We start from the raw sequence: 15,733 nt of genomic DNA, 5'->3' as shown, positions 1-15,733 counted from the left end.
ATCTACTTAATGTTAGTCTGTCTTCAGGATATGATAATCATACTCATAGCTGTTAAATAAAGCAAACAAGAGGAACTGAGTTCAGCACTGTTTACTTGCTAGGTTTTACATGTGTAGGAAATAATGCAAACTTTGTAAATAAATAAAAGGTATTAAAAAGATTAAGTATTAATATTTTGTTGTTTGTTATTATTATTATTGTGCTTCTGCCATTTTAAGGTGTATATCTAAGATAATAATCTTTCCCAAACTACTTACATTTCTCATATCTTGTGAACATTTATTTCCCTTCTAGATTAATGTAATGGGTTCTGTCAATGTCAGTAGGGCTAGTCATGTTAACAAGTCACACTTAGATCCTTTTTCTTGAGGAGATGAATAACCCTAGACACCAGTGCAGGCTGGGTAAAAATCCGCTTTGCAGTAAAAGAACTAAGTTCCTTTTTGAAAGTACAGCAAAGTGAACATAAGCCAGAAAAGTGCCCTTGCAACAAAGGGGTTTAAGGGTCTCCTGGGCCTTTTACAGGCTGTATTGCCAGCAGGTTGAGGGACATGATTCCCTCTGTTCTGAGATATGAGATTTATCTGGAGTGCTGTGTCCAGTGCTGGGCTTCCCATTACAAGACAGACATGGGCATAATGGAGTGGGTCTGGCAAATGATGAATAAAATATGAAAATTAACTTATTTTTAAATAATGCAGTTTGTGTAAGAGGAGGATCATAAAGCAGAAGGTAAGCAAATAAATTGCAGATGAGAACAAAAAATAAGAAAGGTTCATTCCATTACAGATACATGTCCATATATTTGACAGTTTGGCAAACTTAGCAAAAAAGGTTTTATAGATGATATGGCAAAATATTTATAGATGTGTAACTTAACATGCACAGTTATTCATGAGTTAGGGAAAATTAATCAAAATCTGCATTCAGGTGGAATGTAGATAAGTGGAATAAAATATGATAGACATGATAAAGTTTTATATTTTCTGATATTAGATCTATGGTTTTGTATATGTTTTTCTAGTATTTCATCCAAGCCATCTTTGAAGAAATATTTTTTACTGTTGTCTAGTTCTTCATTCCTCATCCTTATTAGAAAAAAATCAAACCAAACCAGTTATGCCTAAAATATAAGAAGAGATTTTCTGTGAAATGTTTTTTACAAACTTGATCTATGATTCCTCAAATGAACTTATAATATATTCCTAATTTTTTTTTTTTTCATCTAGGAAGCCTATGCCATTTTAAATGCATTTAATATGGAAATTACAAAAGAGGAATCAGATGGTGTTGATTCAATGAGATATACTTATAATAAGTTAAAAGCCCAAGCTGTAAGTACATAAAATTAAGTTATTTTCCATTTGTGGAGGTCGTAATGAGAGTGTGAGACTAATTTTCCATCCTCTCTGACTTCTCACTCTTGACATCAGTTGTGCAGTAGTGTCTTAATCTACTGTTAGTAGGTTCATTTTCTAATTTTATTTTTATAGATAACTTTGATATTTTAGCTTTTAGACATATGTATAAAACCTGCAATAAAATGCTGTTCTGCTCTCCTTAATTTCTAGTTTTTTGTCATTCTTGTCTGATCAGGGAGTTTATTAAGTTACATTTTCTAAGAATTGCATACTCTGCCAGTGCCCTTACGCCTAAGCAGAGATTATACATTCACCTTTACCATTTAGGACAGTCTTATTCCTCAAAAACTCTTTATTTATTGAGTATTTTATGTAATGAAGGTGTTTAGATGGAAATATGTAGATATTTTGTTGAATCGATTAAGTTACATCCTCTTCCACAGATTAATCTTTCAGGAAAGGACTCAAGAGTACATTTTACATTTTTCTGCAGCTCTTGGTTATTTCTCTCAAAATTTTGATCAAAGAAAAAGAAATTTGTTAAAGAGAAGGCTGAGCCCTGTGTGAGGAAGATGACTCTTTTAATTGGGGTGTGAGGTTTTTTGGAGGGAGGAAAGAAAGAGAATAGGATCTTGTTCCACCACCCCCTTGTAATGAAACACATTCTTTTAAAGGCCAGTGAAAGATTTTGTTATGGTTTTCGTTGAGGTGGTTTGGTTTATCACTCACCTTTCCTCTCAAAAATTTAATATTGCGCCATAAAGGGGAAAAAATGTATTTAGCTTCAAATAATCAACTTCTGTTCAAAAAATTGAGGTATTTTATTAATAATTTTGATTTATATCTAACACAATATCTGTTACTGATTCTTACAGAAATAACTTTGTTTTTAATCTTTTCCATTTCAGATTGTAGTTCAAGATGAGTTGGTTGAAGTTCAACCCAAGTTTAAGAGTGAGTTGCTAGAAGCAGTTGCAGTTTTTCGGGAGGATGTGTCATACTTTGAAACAGCGTATGAAACGGTAAATGAATTTAGTACTATTTTGGTTTGCCGGATTTGGGTGTCAGAATTTTATTCTGCTCAGCTACTGATGTTGGATGCCATGGTTGCTATGCAGTCATCATTGTAGGCCAAACTTTTCAGTATGAAGAAATACACACAACTCTACAAAAAAAGAAAGAAAAGAAGCACTGATAATACATCTTTTAATGAAATTGTGATTATAAATTATAAATTAATTTAAAAACTGTAGTACATGTTGTGGCATCTTTGCCACACATCAGCAATAAAAAGGACCACTGTCCTAGTTTTGTTATTTTCAGCAAAATAAGGGAGTATGAAAAGTTAGAGTCTAATCTTATTAAGTTTAATTAAGGTAAGGGATTTTCAATTCCATAAAAGTTACATTTTCTTAGATTTACCCCTATAAGTATTGAATTACCAAGCTACATTATTTGATTGGAATTTGACTAATAAAAATATGTATTCTGTAATGGTCTGTAAATATACAGTGGCCTTCAGTCACTTTGAGAATTAATATTCCATTTTTGTTAATTATTTATCTGATAGGAAGGGCCTATGGTTCCAAGCATTCCTCCTCAGGAAGCCAGTAAGAGGCTGCAGCTCTTTCAGGTAAGAAAGTAAACTGTTGAATTTGCAACTAATTAATTAAATCTGCTATTGCTTATCATAACAAGTTTACCAAATTATAATTTGGATGTTACTTATTATGTTACCTATAGTTTCTCTCACACAATGTTTTCCTTAATGTGGAAGATTTGATTGATTGATCTGTAACCTTTCTTCACTCTTCATATTTTGTGAGGAGAAATTGTCAATTTGAAGTAATAGAAGCAGTAAAATAGGGAAGAGTCAATTATGACACCCTGGTAATGGCTGAAAATAAGCCAAGTTACAAAATTGTCATGAGCCAATTTTGTAATCTTTTAAAGATCACATTTTTCATTAGATAGCTGTCTTTCAACTTGTTATTTATTTGTTATGAATCTTAATTCATAGGTCCAGGAGCAGTATTTTCTCTAGTTTTAATCCTTCTTTTTTCTGCAAGTTATAGTATTTTGAACAGTACTTTTGTCAGTCTAAAATATTGTATAGATTGTATAAAGTAAATTTTGAGTCTGTGAAAAGAACTGAGTGACTAACAGAAGGTACTTAACACTTCTAATGCATCTAATATGTACTGAAAATTGAATGATTCTGGTTAAATTTGCTGTGTTTCTTATTTTTCCAAGAGAATGCCCTGTACTTTTGGATACTAGTTGTGAAAATCATTCTTCTTTCCATTTTTCTGTCGTGATCATATTTTTTTGGACAGCAGTTAGACTTTAAAAGTAATTGTGTTTTTTAGCACTCTGGTGTTTTTCTTCAAGCTGTATATTTGTTTAGATCAAAAATATTTTCAGATATTTTGTATATACTTCTAATAGACTTAATAGAAGTTTGAAACAGTTCAATGGTTTTATTTTAGATAATTTTAAGTTAAAACTAATAAACTTGTATTTTCATTTGATCTGTATGAAACACAACTTAATCAGGCTAACTTTGATGAGCTGTGGAGAAAGTATATCACGTACTCATCTGGTGAACGGTTGTTTGGATTGCCTGTCACAGAGTATGACATTTTGCATAAAGTCAGGTAACTGTGGAAATATCATTGCCTTGAGGATGCTATTAAGTATGTTAGAAAGTCTTAGGCTTGCACCAAAGGCGGAAATATTACAATATGCAAGTTTTCCATTGCCTTGAATAAATAAATAAATATTTTTTTACAGTTCTAATGAATTTGTGTATTCTAATTTGTTAATGTTGAATTTGATGATTTTGCAAAAATTATTTATTATTGTAACAGAATGATACCAGATTATTTTACTGTGTATAAATACTACATAATGCAGCAATATGCCCTGTTCTAGACTTAAATAGAAATAAAAAATATATTTATGTATTAAGATATGATAGAAAGTGAAGAAGAAAATGTAAGGAAAGATCATTTTATTGTGATATAAGAAAAATGTTACCACAGCTTTTATGGAAGTCTGAATTTTTTGAGCAGCTGTACAAATTATGATCAGATTCTAAAGTTTTTGCTCCAGCGATTTCAATAGTTTGATGATGATTAACACTAGAGGAGGATCTCACTGTTTCTGTCTGGTTTTAGAGCATGGTTTTAGTTCAGATTCAGAGAGTGCATCTAAGTAAATTGACAGTTTGTTCCCACCTGCCATGCTCTGCTTTGCACTGCAGAGCCAGCTCAGGGCAGATGACCTATGTTTCTTTTGGACTAACGGAGGTTTTGGAGAACTAGGCAAAAGCAAAGCTTCCTTCAAATATGTTTAGAGTGGATGTTAGGTCCTTAGCACCAACTATCTGCCTTTTTTTGTGGATTCTTTTTGATGAAGTATTCTTTTCTACATTAAAAAACATACTCTAATTTTCTACCTCTATTTTTTCTATTATTTTTTCATATATCATATATTTAAATACTGTGAGGTATCCAGAGACGGATTGAAATTATTGGCATAATTGCTTCTTTTTTTCCAGGAAGGAGTTAAGCTTGCTTCAGAAATTGTATGGATTATATGATACTGTAATAAGCACTATTGATGGTTACTATGACATACTTTGGACAGAGATAGATATTGAAAAAATCACTAATGAACTTATGGATTATCAAACCAGGTATGTTTAACGTATGAATAGTAACAGATGTTAAGTGCATTAAGATTTAGGTGAGTTCAGCAAAGCCATTTATATATGTATCAAAACCTCCGTGAATAAGGTTTGTTGTAAACAGTAAGATTATTCAAGAAGGAATTAATTAACACCATACTTCTAGTTAAGCAGTTATTTCCTGCAGCTTTGATAACTGAGGGGCATACGATCTGTCGAAGTGCCGATCTCATTAGCTGAATCAGCCGAAAGATTAGGAGGACTGAAATTTTATTTGTAAAAGTCAAGTTCTTCAACTGGGATGATTAGCCCTTTAATTTGAAGTTTTGCATCCAAGAATAACGGGCACAAAATTCTTTCTCCCTCAGAGAAAGGCAGGCAGGTGTTGAACATCCAGCTTGACATCGAGCGGGGAGCTAGCCAACACGAACATACTGACAACCACCCAGCACTGACATAGCTCTAAGCCACACACATGCTGCTGTATTGTTCCTGATTACTGGGAATATGAAATCATATCAGTGGGAGCTAGAGAAATAAGTGTTCATGGATGCAAAACCAAAGATTTATTGTTTTTCCTTATAATGATATACTTTACTGTGTGCAGTAGGGTATTCCTGTGGTAGGTTCTTGGTGTGTTGGCTCTTTAAAAGTGTGGTCGAAGAGGTAGATATTTATTTAACTGTTCTCAGGCTTTATTCCACACTAGAAATATGTAGTTTTCATTAGTGAATGGTTTCAGAACTATTAACCAAAAATGGAGGAGGCAGTCATGTTTATCTCATTTTCATGTCTGTCTCCAAATTGGTATGTTAGTAAATACCATGTTTGTTGAATTGCAGTAAATACTATATTTGTACAATCATTTAATATGTGAAATGTAACTAATTTAATTAATATTTTCTTTGATTTTTCTTTTCCAATAAAGCACTTCTGATAATTATATGTTTTAACAGAAACTACAGTATTTTTTATTTCCTTTATTTGCAAGGAAAATATCAGTGTTTGAGATTATTAAATATTGTGATTTTTAAATAGGGCATTTGTATTAGTTTTTCCTAAAGAGGTAGTCTAGCTGATGCAGGAGATGTTGACATTTTTACAACCCATTTCATATCTCCTTGTTTGAACTCTTGTTTAAACAATTCTGTTTTTGACAGAAGTGACATTTACTACTGCATCACTTTAATTTAACTGCAGGTGTCGTAGACTACCTAAAGGCCTCCACCACTGGCAAGCATTTTCAGATCTCAAGAAAAGAATTGAGGATTTTATTGAGTGTTGTTCTTTGCTGGAAATGATGTCTGACAAAGCAATGAAGCAAAGACACTGGGATCGTATTTCTGAAACAACAGGGCATCCATTTGATGTAGAATCTGAGACCTTTTGCCTTCGAAACATCATGGAAGCACCAATTCTTCAAAATAAAGAAGATATCGAGGTAGGTACATATGTCTTTCCCCTCCTTGTTCCTTTTCTGTTGTCAGCAAAAATAATGTGATTGCTTATGAAATGATTACTCTCTTTTAAAATTATTACTTCATTACAGTCCTTGACTGAATCAGACCACACTGGTTTAAAACAATCTGTGTTTTATTTAGAAGCTCTTAGCTATGTGAGCAAATGTAGAGGTAGCAGCTGGAATCTCTAGACCCTTGTTTTTAGATAATCTCTTCACATTCCTCCTCCCATTATTTTCATTATTTTCTTATCTCTTTTTAAGCAGGAAAAAATCCTCAGAGAAACTTTAAATGGTCATGGTCACCTAATTTTTTACCTCTGTTGTTGCTTTATAGTTTTGTAGTTAAATCAGAAATTTTAGATGAGGACTTCATGCTTAAGAATATCTAATATTAAAACATTTTTTAGATTATTAGAAGTAATCTTTTCATTATTCTGCCTTCTTTTGAAGCACACAGCTTAAAAAAAAAAAACCCACCCAGTATAACTTCTGAAAACTCAGTGGAGTTTCCATTTTTCATATGGTAAATACGTATGTAAAAACTTATTATATCTATACTTGATTTATATGGGACCATTTCAAGGTGATCTGCTTAATTTTTAATTAAGCTCTGATTTGAATAGAATGTTGGACTTGACCTTTCCAACTTAAACTATTCTTAGATTCTGTGATTCTATAAACTGAAATGTGGTAAGAGAGTTCATCTGGTGATGAGTCTAATCACTATCTCTCCTCAGCCTAAAAGTTATGATCCAAAAATCTTTTTTACACAGAAATAACAAAATGTGAAGCAACAGAAAGTACATATCCATCCATTTCCAAAAGTGATTTTTTCAGGTGTCCAAGTAATTTGAGTAACATTCATAGTGTGATATCTGCATTTTTTAATATTCTATGGTTGGATGTGCAGTATTAGGAAATTAATTTCACAAGACTGGAGAGTCTAAAAAGGGGTTCTTTCTTTGCAGGATATATGCATATCTGCTATGAAGGAAAAGGATATAGAAGCCAAACTGTATCAAGTAGCTGAAACCTGGGGAGCCCAAAATCTGAGCTTTTCACAGTTCAAAGCAAGAGGAGAGTTACTGCTAAAGGGAATTGAATCAGCAGAAATTATGATAATGATGGAGGACAGTTTAATGATTCTGGATTCTCTACTGTCCAATAGGTACTTGGCATTGTTCATGATGGTATTTTCACAAGTGCACTGCAATAGTAACATTACTATTATTGAACTAAATTAGCAGTAAATTTGAATTAAATATTTTATAATGAAACAAAATATTACAAGGCCTAATGAAAAACCTCCTTATGAGAAAGAATTCAATGAATATTCAATTAAGACAACTTTTGTCTCAATATACTTGAATGTAATCAAGCTGCTAAAATCTTTCTGTAATGTTGTTCTTGTTCTAAGTGAAACAAGAGCTAGTTTGTTATGGGTTTGGGGATTTTTCACCATTGTAAGTATTTATTTTATAATAGCTTTATTTAGAATTAAATAGTTTATGCTCCTCTCCACTTATAGATACAATACGGCATTTAAAAAGCAAATTCAGAACTGGGTTTCTAAACTAAGCAACTCTTCACACATAATTGAAGAATGGCTGGTTGTGCAGAACCTCTGGATTTACCTTGAAGCTGTTTTTGTAGCAGGAGATATTGCAAAAGAGTTACCCCAGGTAAACTTTACAATGCTTGCCTAATACTGTGTACTGAAAGCTTTCTGTGAAATAATTTTCAACAGATTATGCTTTGGTTTTTCTATGTATAGGAAGCAAAGCGTTTTCAGAATATTGACAAATCATGGGTAAAAATAATGCAGCGAGCTCATGAAAACCCAAATGTAGTTGCCTGCTGTGTTGGAGATGATACTATGGAGCAACTTCTCCCTTATTTACATGAACAGTTGGAAGTATGTCAGAAATCACTTACAGGGTATGAATTGTTTGATTTTTACTGCTTTACTATATTGTAAATAATTTGTATGAAGCATTAATTGTATTTCAGTCTTACTTACACCCCTATATAGAAAAAATTACAACCTGAAATGGTTTAATAAAAATCTTGTTCATTTTTAAAGATATTTAGAGAAGAAAAGACTGCTGTTTCCAAGATTCTTTTTTATTTCTGATCCTGCTCTTGTTGAAATTCTTGGACAAGCAAGTGATTCTCATACAATTCAGGTATAAACGTAATGATTTTTTTCTACTTATAAAAAAAAAGAGACTATAGAGGAGCATTTAATAAAATGGGGTGCAGACATATTCTTTTTATAAAGTTTGATTGAAAAATAATTTGGTTTCTTGCTCTTGACTCTTTAAAAATATGTGAAATGGATACCTTTAATTCAAAACAATCTTCAGAATTCAGAACACTAGAACATGACTTGATCAAGTCATTTACTGGTGGTTCCTTTCCCAACTAAACTAATAAAAGGACCCTGTGAAGCTTTCCTGCTTTGCATATTGCAAAATTCTTCCTGCTAGTCTGGAGTGTTACTGAGGGTCAATTAAAATGAACCAGTTGATCTCTGCTGGATTATCTCTGCAAACTGTGAAAATACAGTAGACAGAGATAAAATTCTACACAAACATTTCTGTAATTGCTACCTATGGAGGGTCAGAAATTCATCTGTAGGTTCAGATGAATTTTGCAGGATAACTTTATTTGAGGGGGTTTTTTTCTGTTTGCTAATACTAAATATTTACATTTAATAACTCCTGAATTATCCTTACAGCCACATCTGACTTCCATATCTGACAACATAAATGAAGTAGAGTTTCACCCAAAGGATTATGATCGCATACTGGCAGTCATATCAAGAGAAGGAGAAAAAATTTCAGTAATTATCTGATTTTTTTTCCTAGAAACATTAATACATAAATAATTTAATTACTGAACATATGTATTAAGGTAAATTACTATTAATTGCAAATAAATATTTCAAGGCTTTTTGTTAACAAGACTAGAATATATCTTCATTAAATAAATTGTTTGGATATGAATTGAAGTAAAATCTGTAGCTGTCATGAATAGAAATTCAGTAACTGTGTAGTAACTCATATTCTTGAACAGAATGTTGGTAAATATGTTCTATTTTATACTTTCATTCATTTTACAGCTGGACACTCCAGTGGTTGCAAAAGGACCAGTAGAAATTTGGTTGAAGAGTTTATTGCAAATGCAGCAGAGGTCATTGCATGGCATAATTAGGGCAGCATTTTACCAAATTAGTGACCCAGGATATCAGTTGTTAAATTTTCTTAATCAATTCCCTGCACAGGTAAGAATACGAGCTGTGGACGTGTGTCTGCAGTCTGGGTTGTATCTGGGGGCAGGTGGAAGGTAAGGAGCACGTGGGATTGCCTGTATGGGGAAGCTTTCATAGAGAAAACAAGGGGAAGGATCTGGTCAGTAGAAGGTAATCCTAAATCACTTTGATTTTGATATCCAGTATATAGCATCATATTTTTTTTGCCATCTCCTTTAAATTTAGATTTTTTAAGTTCTCTTGGACAATATAAAGTAGAGCTTATATTTTCTGTAATGGATTTTTAATCCCTTTCAGCTGCAAATAAAATTGCATGTGCAGATTGATTTATCTCATAATTTAAGATTGTAAGAGCTATGATTATGATGATTTATCTCATAATTTACAATATTTACCTCATAGTTCATATATTTGTCACTATGATAATGCAGTCATAATACAAGGCTATGTTGAAAGATTCTAGAAACTCCTCCATCTTACTGATAATTCATAAACTTCATTTAAAATTATTGAACTTTTTCCCATTCTGTATGAATTCTGAATCTGTAATTTGCTGGCTGATACAGTGCTGGGTGTAATTTTTAATAAAAATTCTACAGATATTAAAACTAGCTATTATGTTGCTATTTTTTTAAAAAATCAATACATTTAAATATTTAATAGAATTATACTAAAGCTCTATTTATTATGGAATTTGGTATTGTCTCAGCAGTGTTTATTTGAAAATTTTTCCTACCTTAAATAAGGACTGTCTTGTTTCATGTCAGAGATTTTGATGTGTTTTTACTACCATCTGCAAAGATCTTTTCTCACATCTTGCTGAGTTCTAACGTTCAAAAAATTGTTTGTGTTGGAAGGGTTTGGCCAAGGAGTTTTTACAAAGAAAAGCTGTGTTACAGAAGAAGTTGGGCAAAATACTGACAAATTAAATGTTTTCTTCAAACTGCCTTTTTCCTGGCTCAGAAACTGCAGTTATAGATAGCATGATAGTCACATCCAAATATTAATGTTATTTATTTTTTATTTTCCTTTGAATAAAATAATTCTAAAATTCTAAATAATTTTTTTTCCTTTGAATAAAATAATTCTAAAATTAATCTTTTTTAAACACTGCCTATGATAGGTCACCATTTAAAATCATGAGGCTATCTTCTAATACACAAACTTGTAACCATGAACTCACCACAGTTACAGGGAGCCAGAAAAGTAGGAAGATATGATTGCTAAAATTTTTTGGGCTTGGTGCTTTGTGAATATAAAATGTGGGTAATAAAGGGATTCAGAGATTGTCTGTCATTTTTTGTTGTGGGTGTTGTAAATCAAAACCAATCTGAAACAGTAATTTATGTACAACATCCTATAACTCTTTAGATTTATGTGGAAGCAAAATAACTTGTAGTTCAATGTGCTCTAGGCTTTACTCTGGGCATTATAGAATGTTAGAAGGCAAACCATCAGTTCAGTGAAAAGTCCCAGCAATTTAATATTCTTTAATTAGTTACAAATTGGCAATGGAAAATTTTCAGAAGATCTCACCCCACAGCCAGTTTAGGCATGTATTACTGGAGTCCTCTAAAGGATTAGAAGGGAAAATTACACTAGTCCTAAGTTTAAGTGTACGTGACAAATTTTTGTAAAATTTTAAATGCTTTCTTAGCAGGTTGTGCAGCAGAGCCAATTAATTCAGCCAAGGTGACCTGGTGGGATAGAGTCATGTTGAATGTAGTGATATTTTGGAACTGTCTACATCATAATTTATCATTCCTATTATAACTAAGCCTTCTGTAACACAGCTAGAGTTCAACAGGTGATGAGTTTGTATATTTTTCATGTATTACATTTTTAGGTTGGATTACTGGGAATTCAAATATTGTGGACACGTGATGGAGAAGAAGCTCTACGCAATGCTAAGGATGACAAAAAAATCATGGATGTAACCAATGCTAGGTTTCTGGATATTCTGAATACATTGATTGGCCAGACCACACAGGATCTTTCCAAGTTTGAGAGAGTGAAATTTGAAACACTTATTACCATTCATGTGCATCAGCGTGATATTTTTGATGACTTGGTATAGATTTTGATTTCTGACAACTAAATGCATTTTCTATCATAATACTCTTTCTTATACGTGGTAGCTACAGTTACATGTGTATGCATATGTAAGAGATGTCCATAATCTCACCACAGTAAAAATAATACAATTTTGCTTAAAATAAAATAACATTAGTTCTGTTGACTAAATAGTTTTGCCAAATATTTACACTTTTCCTAGAATATTTAAATTTTACCTGTCTTCCTATAGAGTTTTTTTTTTTGGTAGACAAAACAATTTCCTTTCTTTGAAAAAAGTTGTACTACTCTTAATTACATAGCTTAAGAAGTTGGGACTGCTGAGGGTAACTGTAACATCATTTCCTCATGACTTTATAGAATCTCAGTTGGCACACAGCTGCATGTTCCTAAGGAGACTACATAGAAATGAAACAAACAAACAACTTACTAAAATCAGCAGATAGTTGCAGTCTTACACTTGAACTTTGGGACTGTGCTAAATTGTTATCGTTCCTTCATTCTTTGGGGAATGGCATCCTTCAGCACTGTCCCTCACATATTTCCAGAGGCTGTTTAGCTTATACAGCATTTGCTTCTCTGCCTCAGTCACATCCTTTCCTCATCCCACCCTTTGCTGCAATGTGTTTGGAGGATTTAGCAGCGTGCTATTTGCATTTCTCATTTGGAAAGCTGACTGCCCTACCAAACAGTTTCAGATTTATTTGATAACACAGATGTTGGGATGATTGGGTAAAGCAGTCAGGAGGTTTTTTAATATCAGTTTGGCATACATCTGAACATGTTATATCATGCTTATTGTATATAAGTTTACTTACACAGGAACTTTAATCTGAGTAATCACTCATTATTCACATACAAATAAGCATTTTATCACAGTTGGTAGGTGAAGATGCTTGGTTATAACACATACTTTTACTTTCTTTTAAGGTGAAAATGAACATCAAAACACCAACTGATTTTGAGTGGTTAAAGCAGTCTAGATTCTACTATAAAGAGGATTATGATCAAGTCATCGTAGCAATTACAGATGTTGATTTTGTTTACCAAAATGAATTTCTGGGTTGCACTGATCGTCTGGTTATAACACCTCTTACAGACAGGTTAGAAAAGCAATTATAGATAAGGACTACTTTTAATATCTATAGTGTTTATTTAATATTTATCTCTAAAGAGATACAATCTGAGTTAAGTCCTGTGTGGGCTGAAAGCATTGTCATTCTCGTGCATTTGCTTAATGTACTCTTTTAGAAAAGGTAAAATAGAGTCTTGCTACTCTGTACACTTACTAATTCCTTTATCACTGCCTTTAAACTCTACCCTAAAATTGATTGAAGTAGAATGGCAAAAAGAAAGCCTTCCTGTCACTTTGGAGCTCCTTATTATATATAAAGCAAGAAAGTTCCTGCAGTGCAAGTTGGGCAGAATAAATTACAGTGATTCAAACTAAATTGAGGAACCAGTTAGTTATAAAACTCTGTTCAATTTTGGATTAAAACCAGAAATACTTCATTTAGAATGTGTCTAAACTATGTTGATTTGACAGTGGAGATACCCCATTGCTTAATTCCTTTCGCATTACTTTTCTATACCTTGCCACGAATGAAAGTCATAACTGAGGTTCATAATCTATACCTTTTAAGACTTAAAAAAAAAAGGGGGTAAAGCTTAGGGTTCTTTTTTTCATAGAATTGTATGTCTTACGCATAGAATGGGAAGGGGCCGCATATATATTCTTATTCTTTCACACTTGAGGATTTAGTCAGAGGTAGCATAATTAAATGTATACGGGTTAGTATGCTCCAAAATATAGTGACACAGCAGAATGCAACAGCAGAATGTGCTCTTTATAGCTGCCAGAAAAGTTAATGAGAAATACCTTTATGGGATGTGCATTGATTTTTTTGCTTGTTAACACCAGGGCTTGTTTCTTTTGTTGTTTGTTTGATTTGTTGATTTTTGTCTTTTATAAGTAGTGTTTAAGTGTTATATTTTGTGCCTTTTACCTTTCTGAATTTCTTGCACTGCAATCCATGGGATTGCTTTATGAAGAAGTAGCATTTCAGCATAGGGGCTGTAAAATCTATTACATAATTTGATCTGTATTCTATGTATATGCATTTATAAATTTAATAAAATGTAAGAGATTAACATCAATTTATATTTGTAGGTGCTATATAACTTTAGCACAAGCTTTGGGAATGAACATGGGAGGAGCTCCAGCAGGACCAGCTGGAACTGGTAAAACAGAAACAACAAAAGACATGGGAAAGGCTCTGGGAAAATATGTAGTAGTCTTTAACTGCTCTGATCAAATGGACTTCAGAGGATTGGGCAGGATTTTCAAAGGTAAGATTTCTTCCTGTAGGATAGAGGAGGCTTCCTCAGGTCATTTTGCAGGTGCAGGGTGCTCACTCAGTACCTTATTTGTGTTGGGTTTTTCCAGGGCTGAATGTTCTGCAACATCTCTGCTTAAGTGTTTTGATCATTCTCATCACATTTTTTATACTTCCTCTGGCTTGGAATCTTCCATATTGAAACACATGTCCATTGTCCTCTCTTCTTCCTCTGCACCTCTGAAAGAAGCCTGACTAATTTCTCAGTGCTTCCTGTTATCTAGCAGTCAACAGCAATAGGCTTTTCCCTTTGCTTTCTCTTCAGGCTCAACAAATGCTGTTCTGTCAGCCTCTCCCACTGTGTCATGTCCTCCCTCCAGCCACTGACGATCACAGCAACCCCTGGGTGCACTCAGGCAGATGTACCAATGCCTCTCCCCTACTGGGAAACCCCAAAGTGAGCATGGTGCTCCAGCTGCTGCCTCACAAGGGCTGAGTAGAGGTGAACACTGATATGCCTCACCATGCTGGCCACGCTCTTGCCCAGTATGCAGCTGGCTTCCTTTGCTGCAAGGGCGTAGTTCAGATTCATGCTTAATTAGCTGTGAAATGGACCAGCAGGTCGTTTTCTGCAGAACTGCTTTGCAATGCAGTCAGCACAGAGCTAGTACTGCTGCATGGGGTATTCTGGTCTAAGTAAGGGACTTGAACTTCATGAGATTTCTGTCAGCTCATTTTTCAGAGTAATGGTATTGTTTGATTCGGAAACAAGAGATATAGAAGTGGCTAAAGCTGTGGGTTTATACACATATTGCCCATTTGAAAGTCATTAAAATTTTAGAAAATCTTTGAGTGACAAAATCCATGACAGAATGTCTTTAAAGTGATTTAGTCTTAACTGTGAACACAAATAAACCCTGAATGACTTGCATAAATTATTCACAATTAAATAGAAAGCTTTCAGTATACATGAAAGAAAAACATGGCTTGCTGGTACTTTAATATCATTTGGGAAAAATGCTATTAGAACCTTTCTTATGAAACATTGTGAAAGGAAAAACAATTCTCTTAGGTGCTACTGCATACATGTTACTTTTCCAAACAGAAATTAGGCAACTGTGAAAATAATCTTGTACAAAAAATATTCTTGTTATTAATACAGTACTTCTAGATTTCTCTTTCCATTTATTTTTCTTTCTCTGGGTTTCTTTCTTTCTTTCATAGACATATCCATACATTGAATGTTGTTAATATCCTGTACTATTATGAGAAACTTGTTTAGTGGGGACTTAAAGTGGTAAAATTAAAATAGTGACTTTTTTGGTGACATTTAGGACTAATGTTGTGTAGCTCTAAGTCACTTGTTTTTAATTTTTTAGACTAAGAGTACAGCTTTTTGCAAATAATTGACTAGTGCCCTACAATAAAAGGCTACATTCACAGAATGATCTATAAAAAATATTTACCAAATGCCCAAAATATCAAAATATTTTTTCAGACTTTGATTCCCTTTTAAGAATTGTGTATAAATCAAC

The 15,733-nt window shown here is 33.1% G+C and overlaps 1 protein-coding gene across 4 annotated transcripts in view; it reads left to right on the top strand.

The window, feature by feature from the left end:
• DNAH8 (dynein axonemal heavy chain 8) overlaps positions 1-15,733 on the top strand; it is a 115,550-nt gene that overhangs the window by 39,894 nt on the left and 59,923 nt on the right. For 3 of the 4 annotated variants that reach the window (XM_064414558.1, XM_064414560.1, XM_064414557.1), the window contains exons 30-44: positions 1,231-1,335; positions 2,271-2,384; positions 2,933-2,995; positions 3,919-4,019; positions 4,925-5,062; positions 6,254-6,494; positions 7,484-7,683; positions 8,044-8,197; positions 8,290-8,453; positions 8,599-8,701; positions 9,256-9,360; positions 9,640-9,801; positions 11,636-11,860; positions 12,793-12,965; positions 14,033-14,211. In XM_064414558.1, coding sequence (XP_064270628.1) covers positions 1,231-1,335; positions 2,271-2,384; positions 2,933-2,995; positions 3,919-4,019; positions 4,925-5,062; positions 6,254-6,494; positions 7,484-7,683; positions 8,044-8,197; positions 8,290-8,453; positions 8,599-8,701; positions 9,256-9,360; positions 9,640-9,801; positions 11,636-11,860; positions 12,793-12,965; positions 14,033-14,211 — 2,227 coding nt within the window. The remainder of the gene's footprint in view (positions 1-1,230; positions 1,336-2,270; positions 2,385-2,932; positions 2,996-3,918; positions 4,020-4,924; positions 5,063-6,253; positions 6,495-7,483; positions 7,684-8,043; positions 8,198-8,289; positions 8,454-8,598; positions 8,702-9,255; positions 9,361-9,639; positions 9,802-11,635; positions 11,861-12,792; positions 12,966-14,032; positions 14,212-15,733) is intronic. The other variant, XM_064414559.1, reaches the window with a different exon arrangement.

The sequence above is a fragment of the Passer domesticus genome, chromosome 3 (genome assembly GCF_036417665.1).
Source record: "Passer domesticus isolate bPasDom1 chromosome 3, bPasDom1.hap1, whole genome shotgun sequence".
Classification (NCBI taxonomy): domain Eukaryota; kingdom Metazoa; phylum Chordata; class Aves; order Passeriformes; family Passeridae; genus Passer; species Passer domesticus.
Note: the sequence above shows the minus strand (reverse complement) of the source record. Positions and strands in the feature narration are given on the sequence as shown.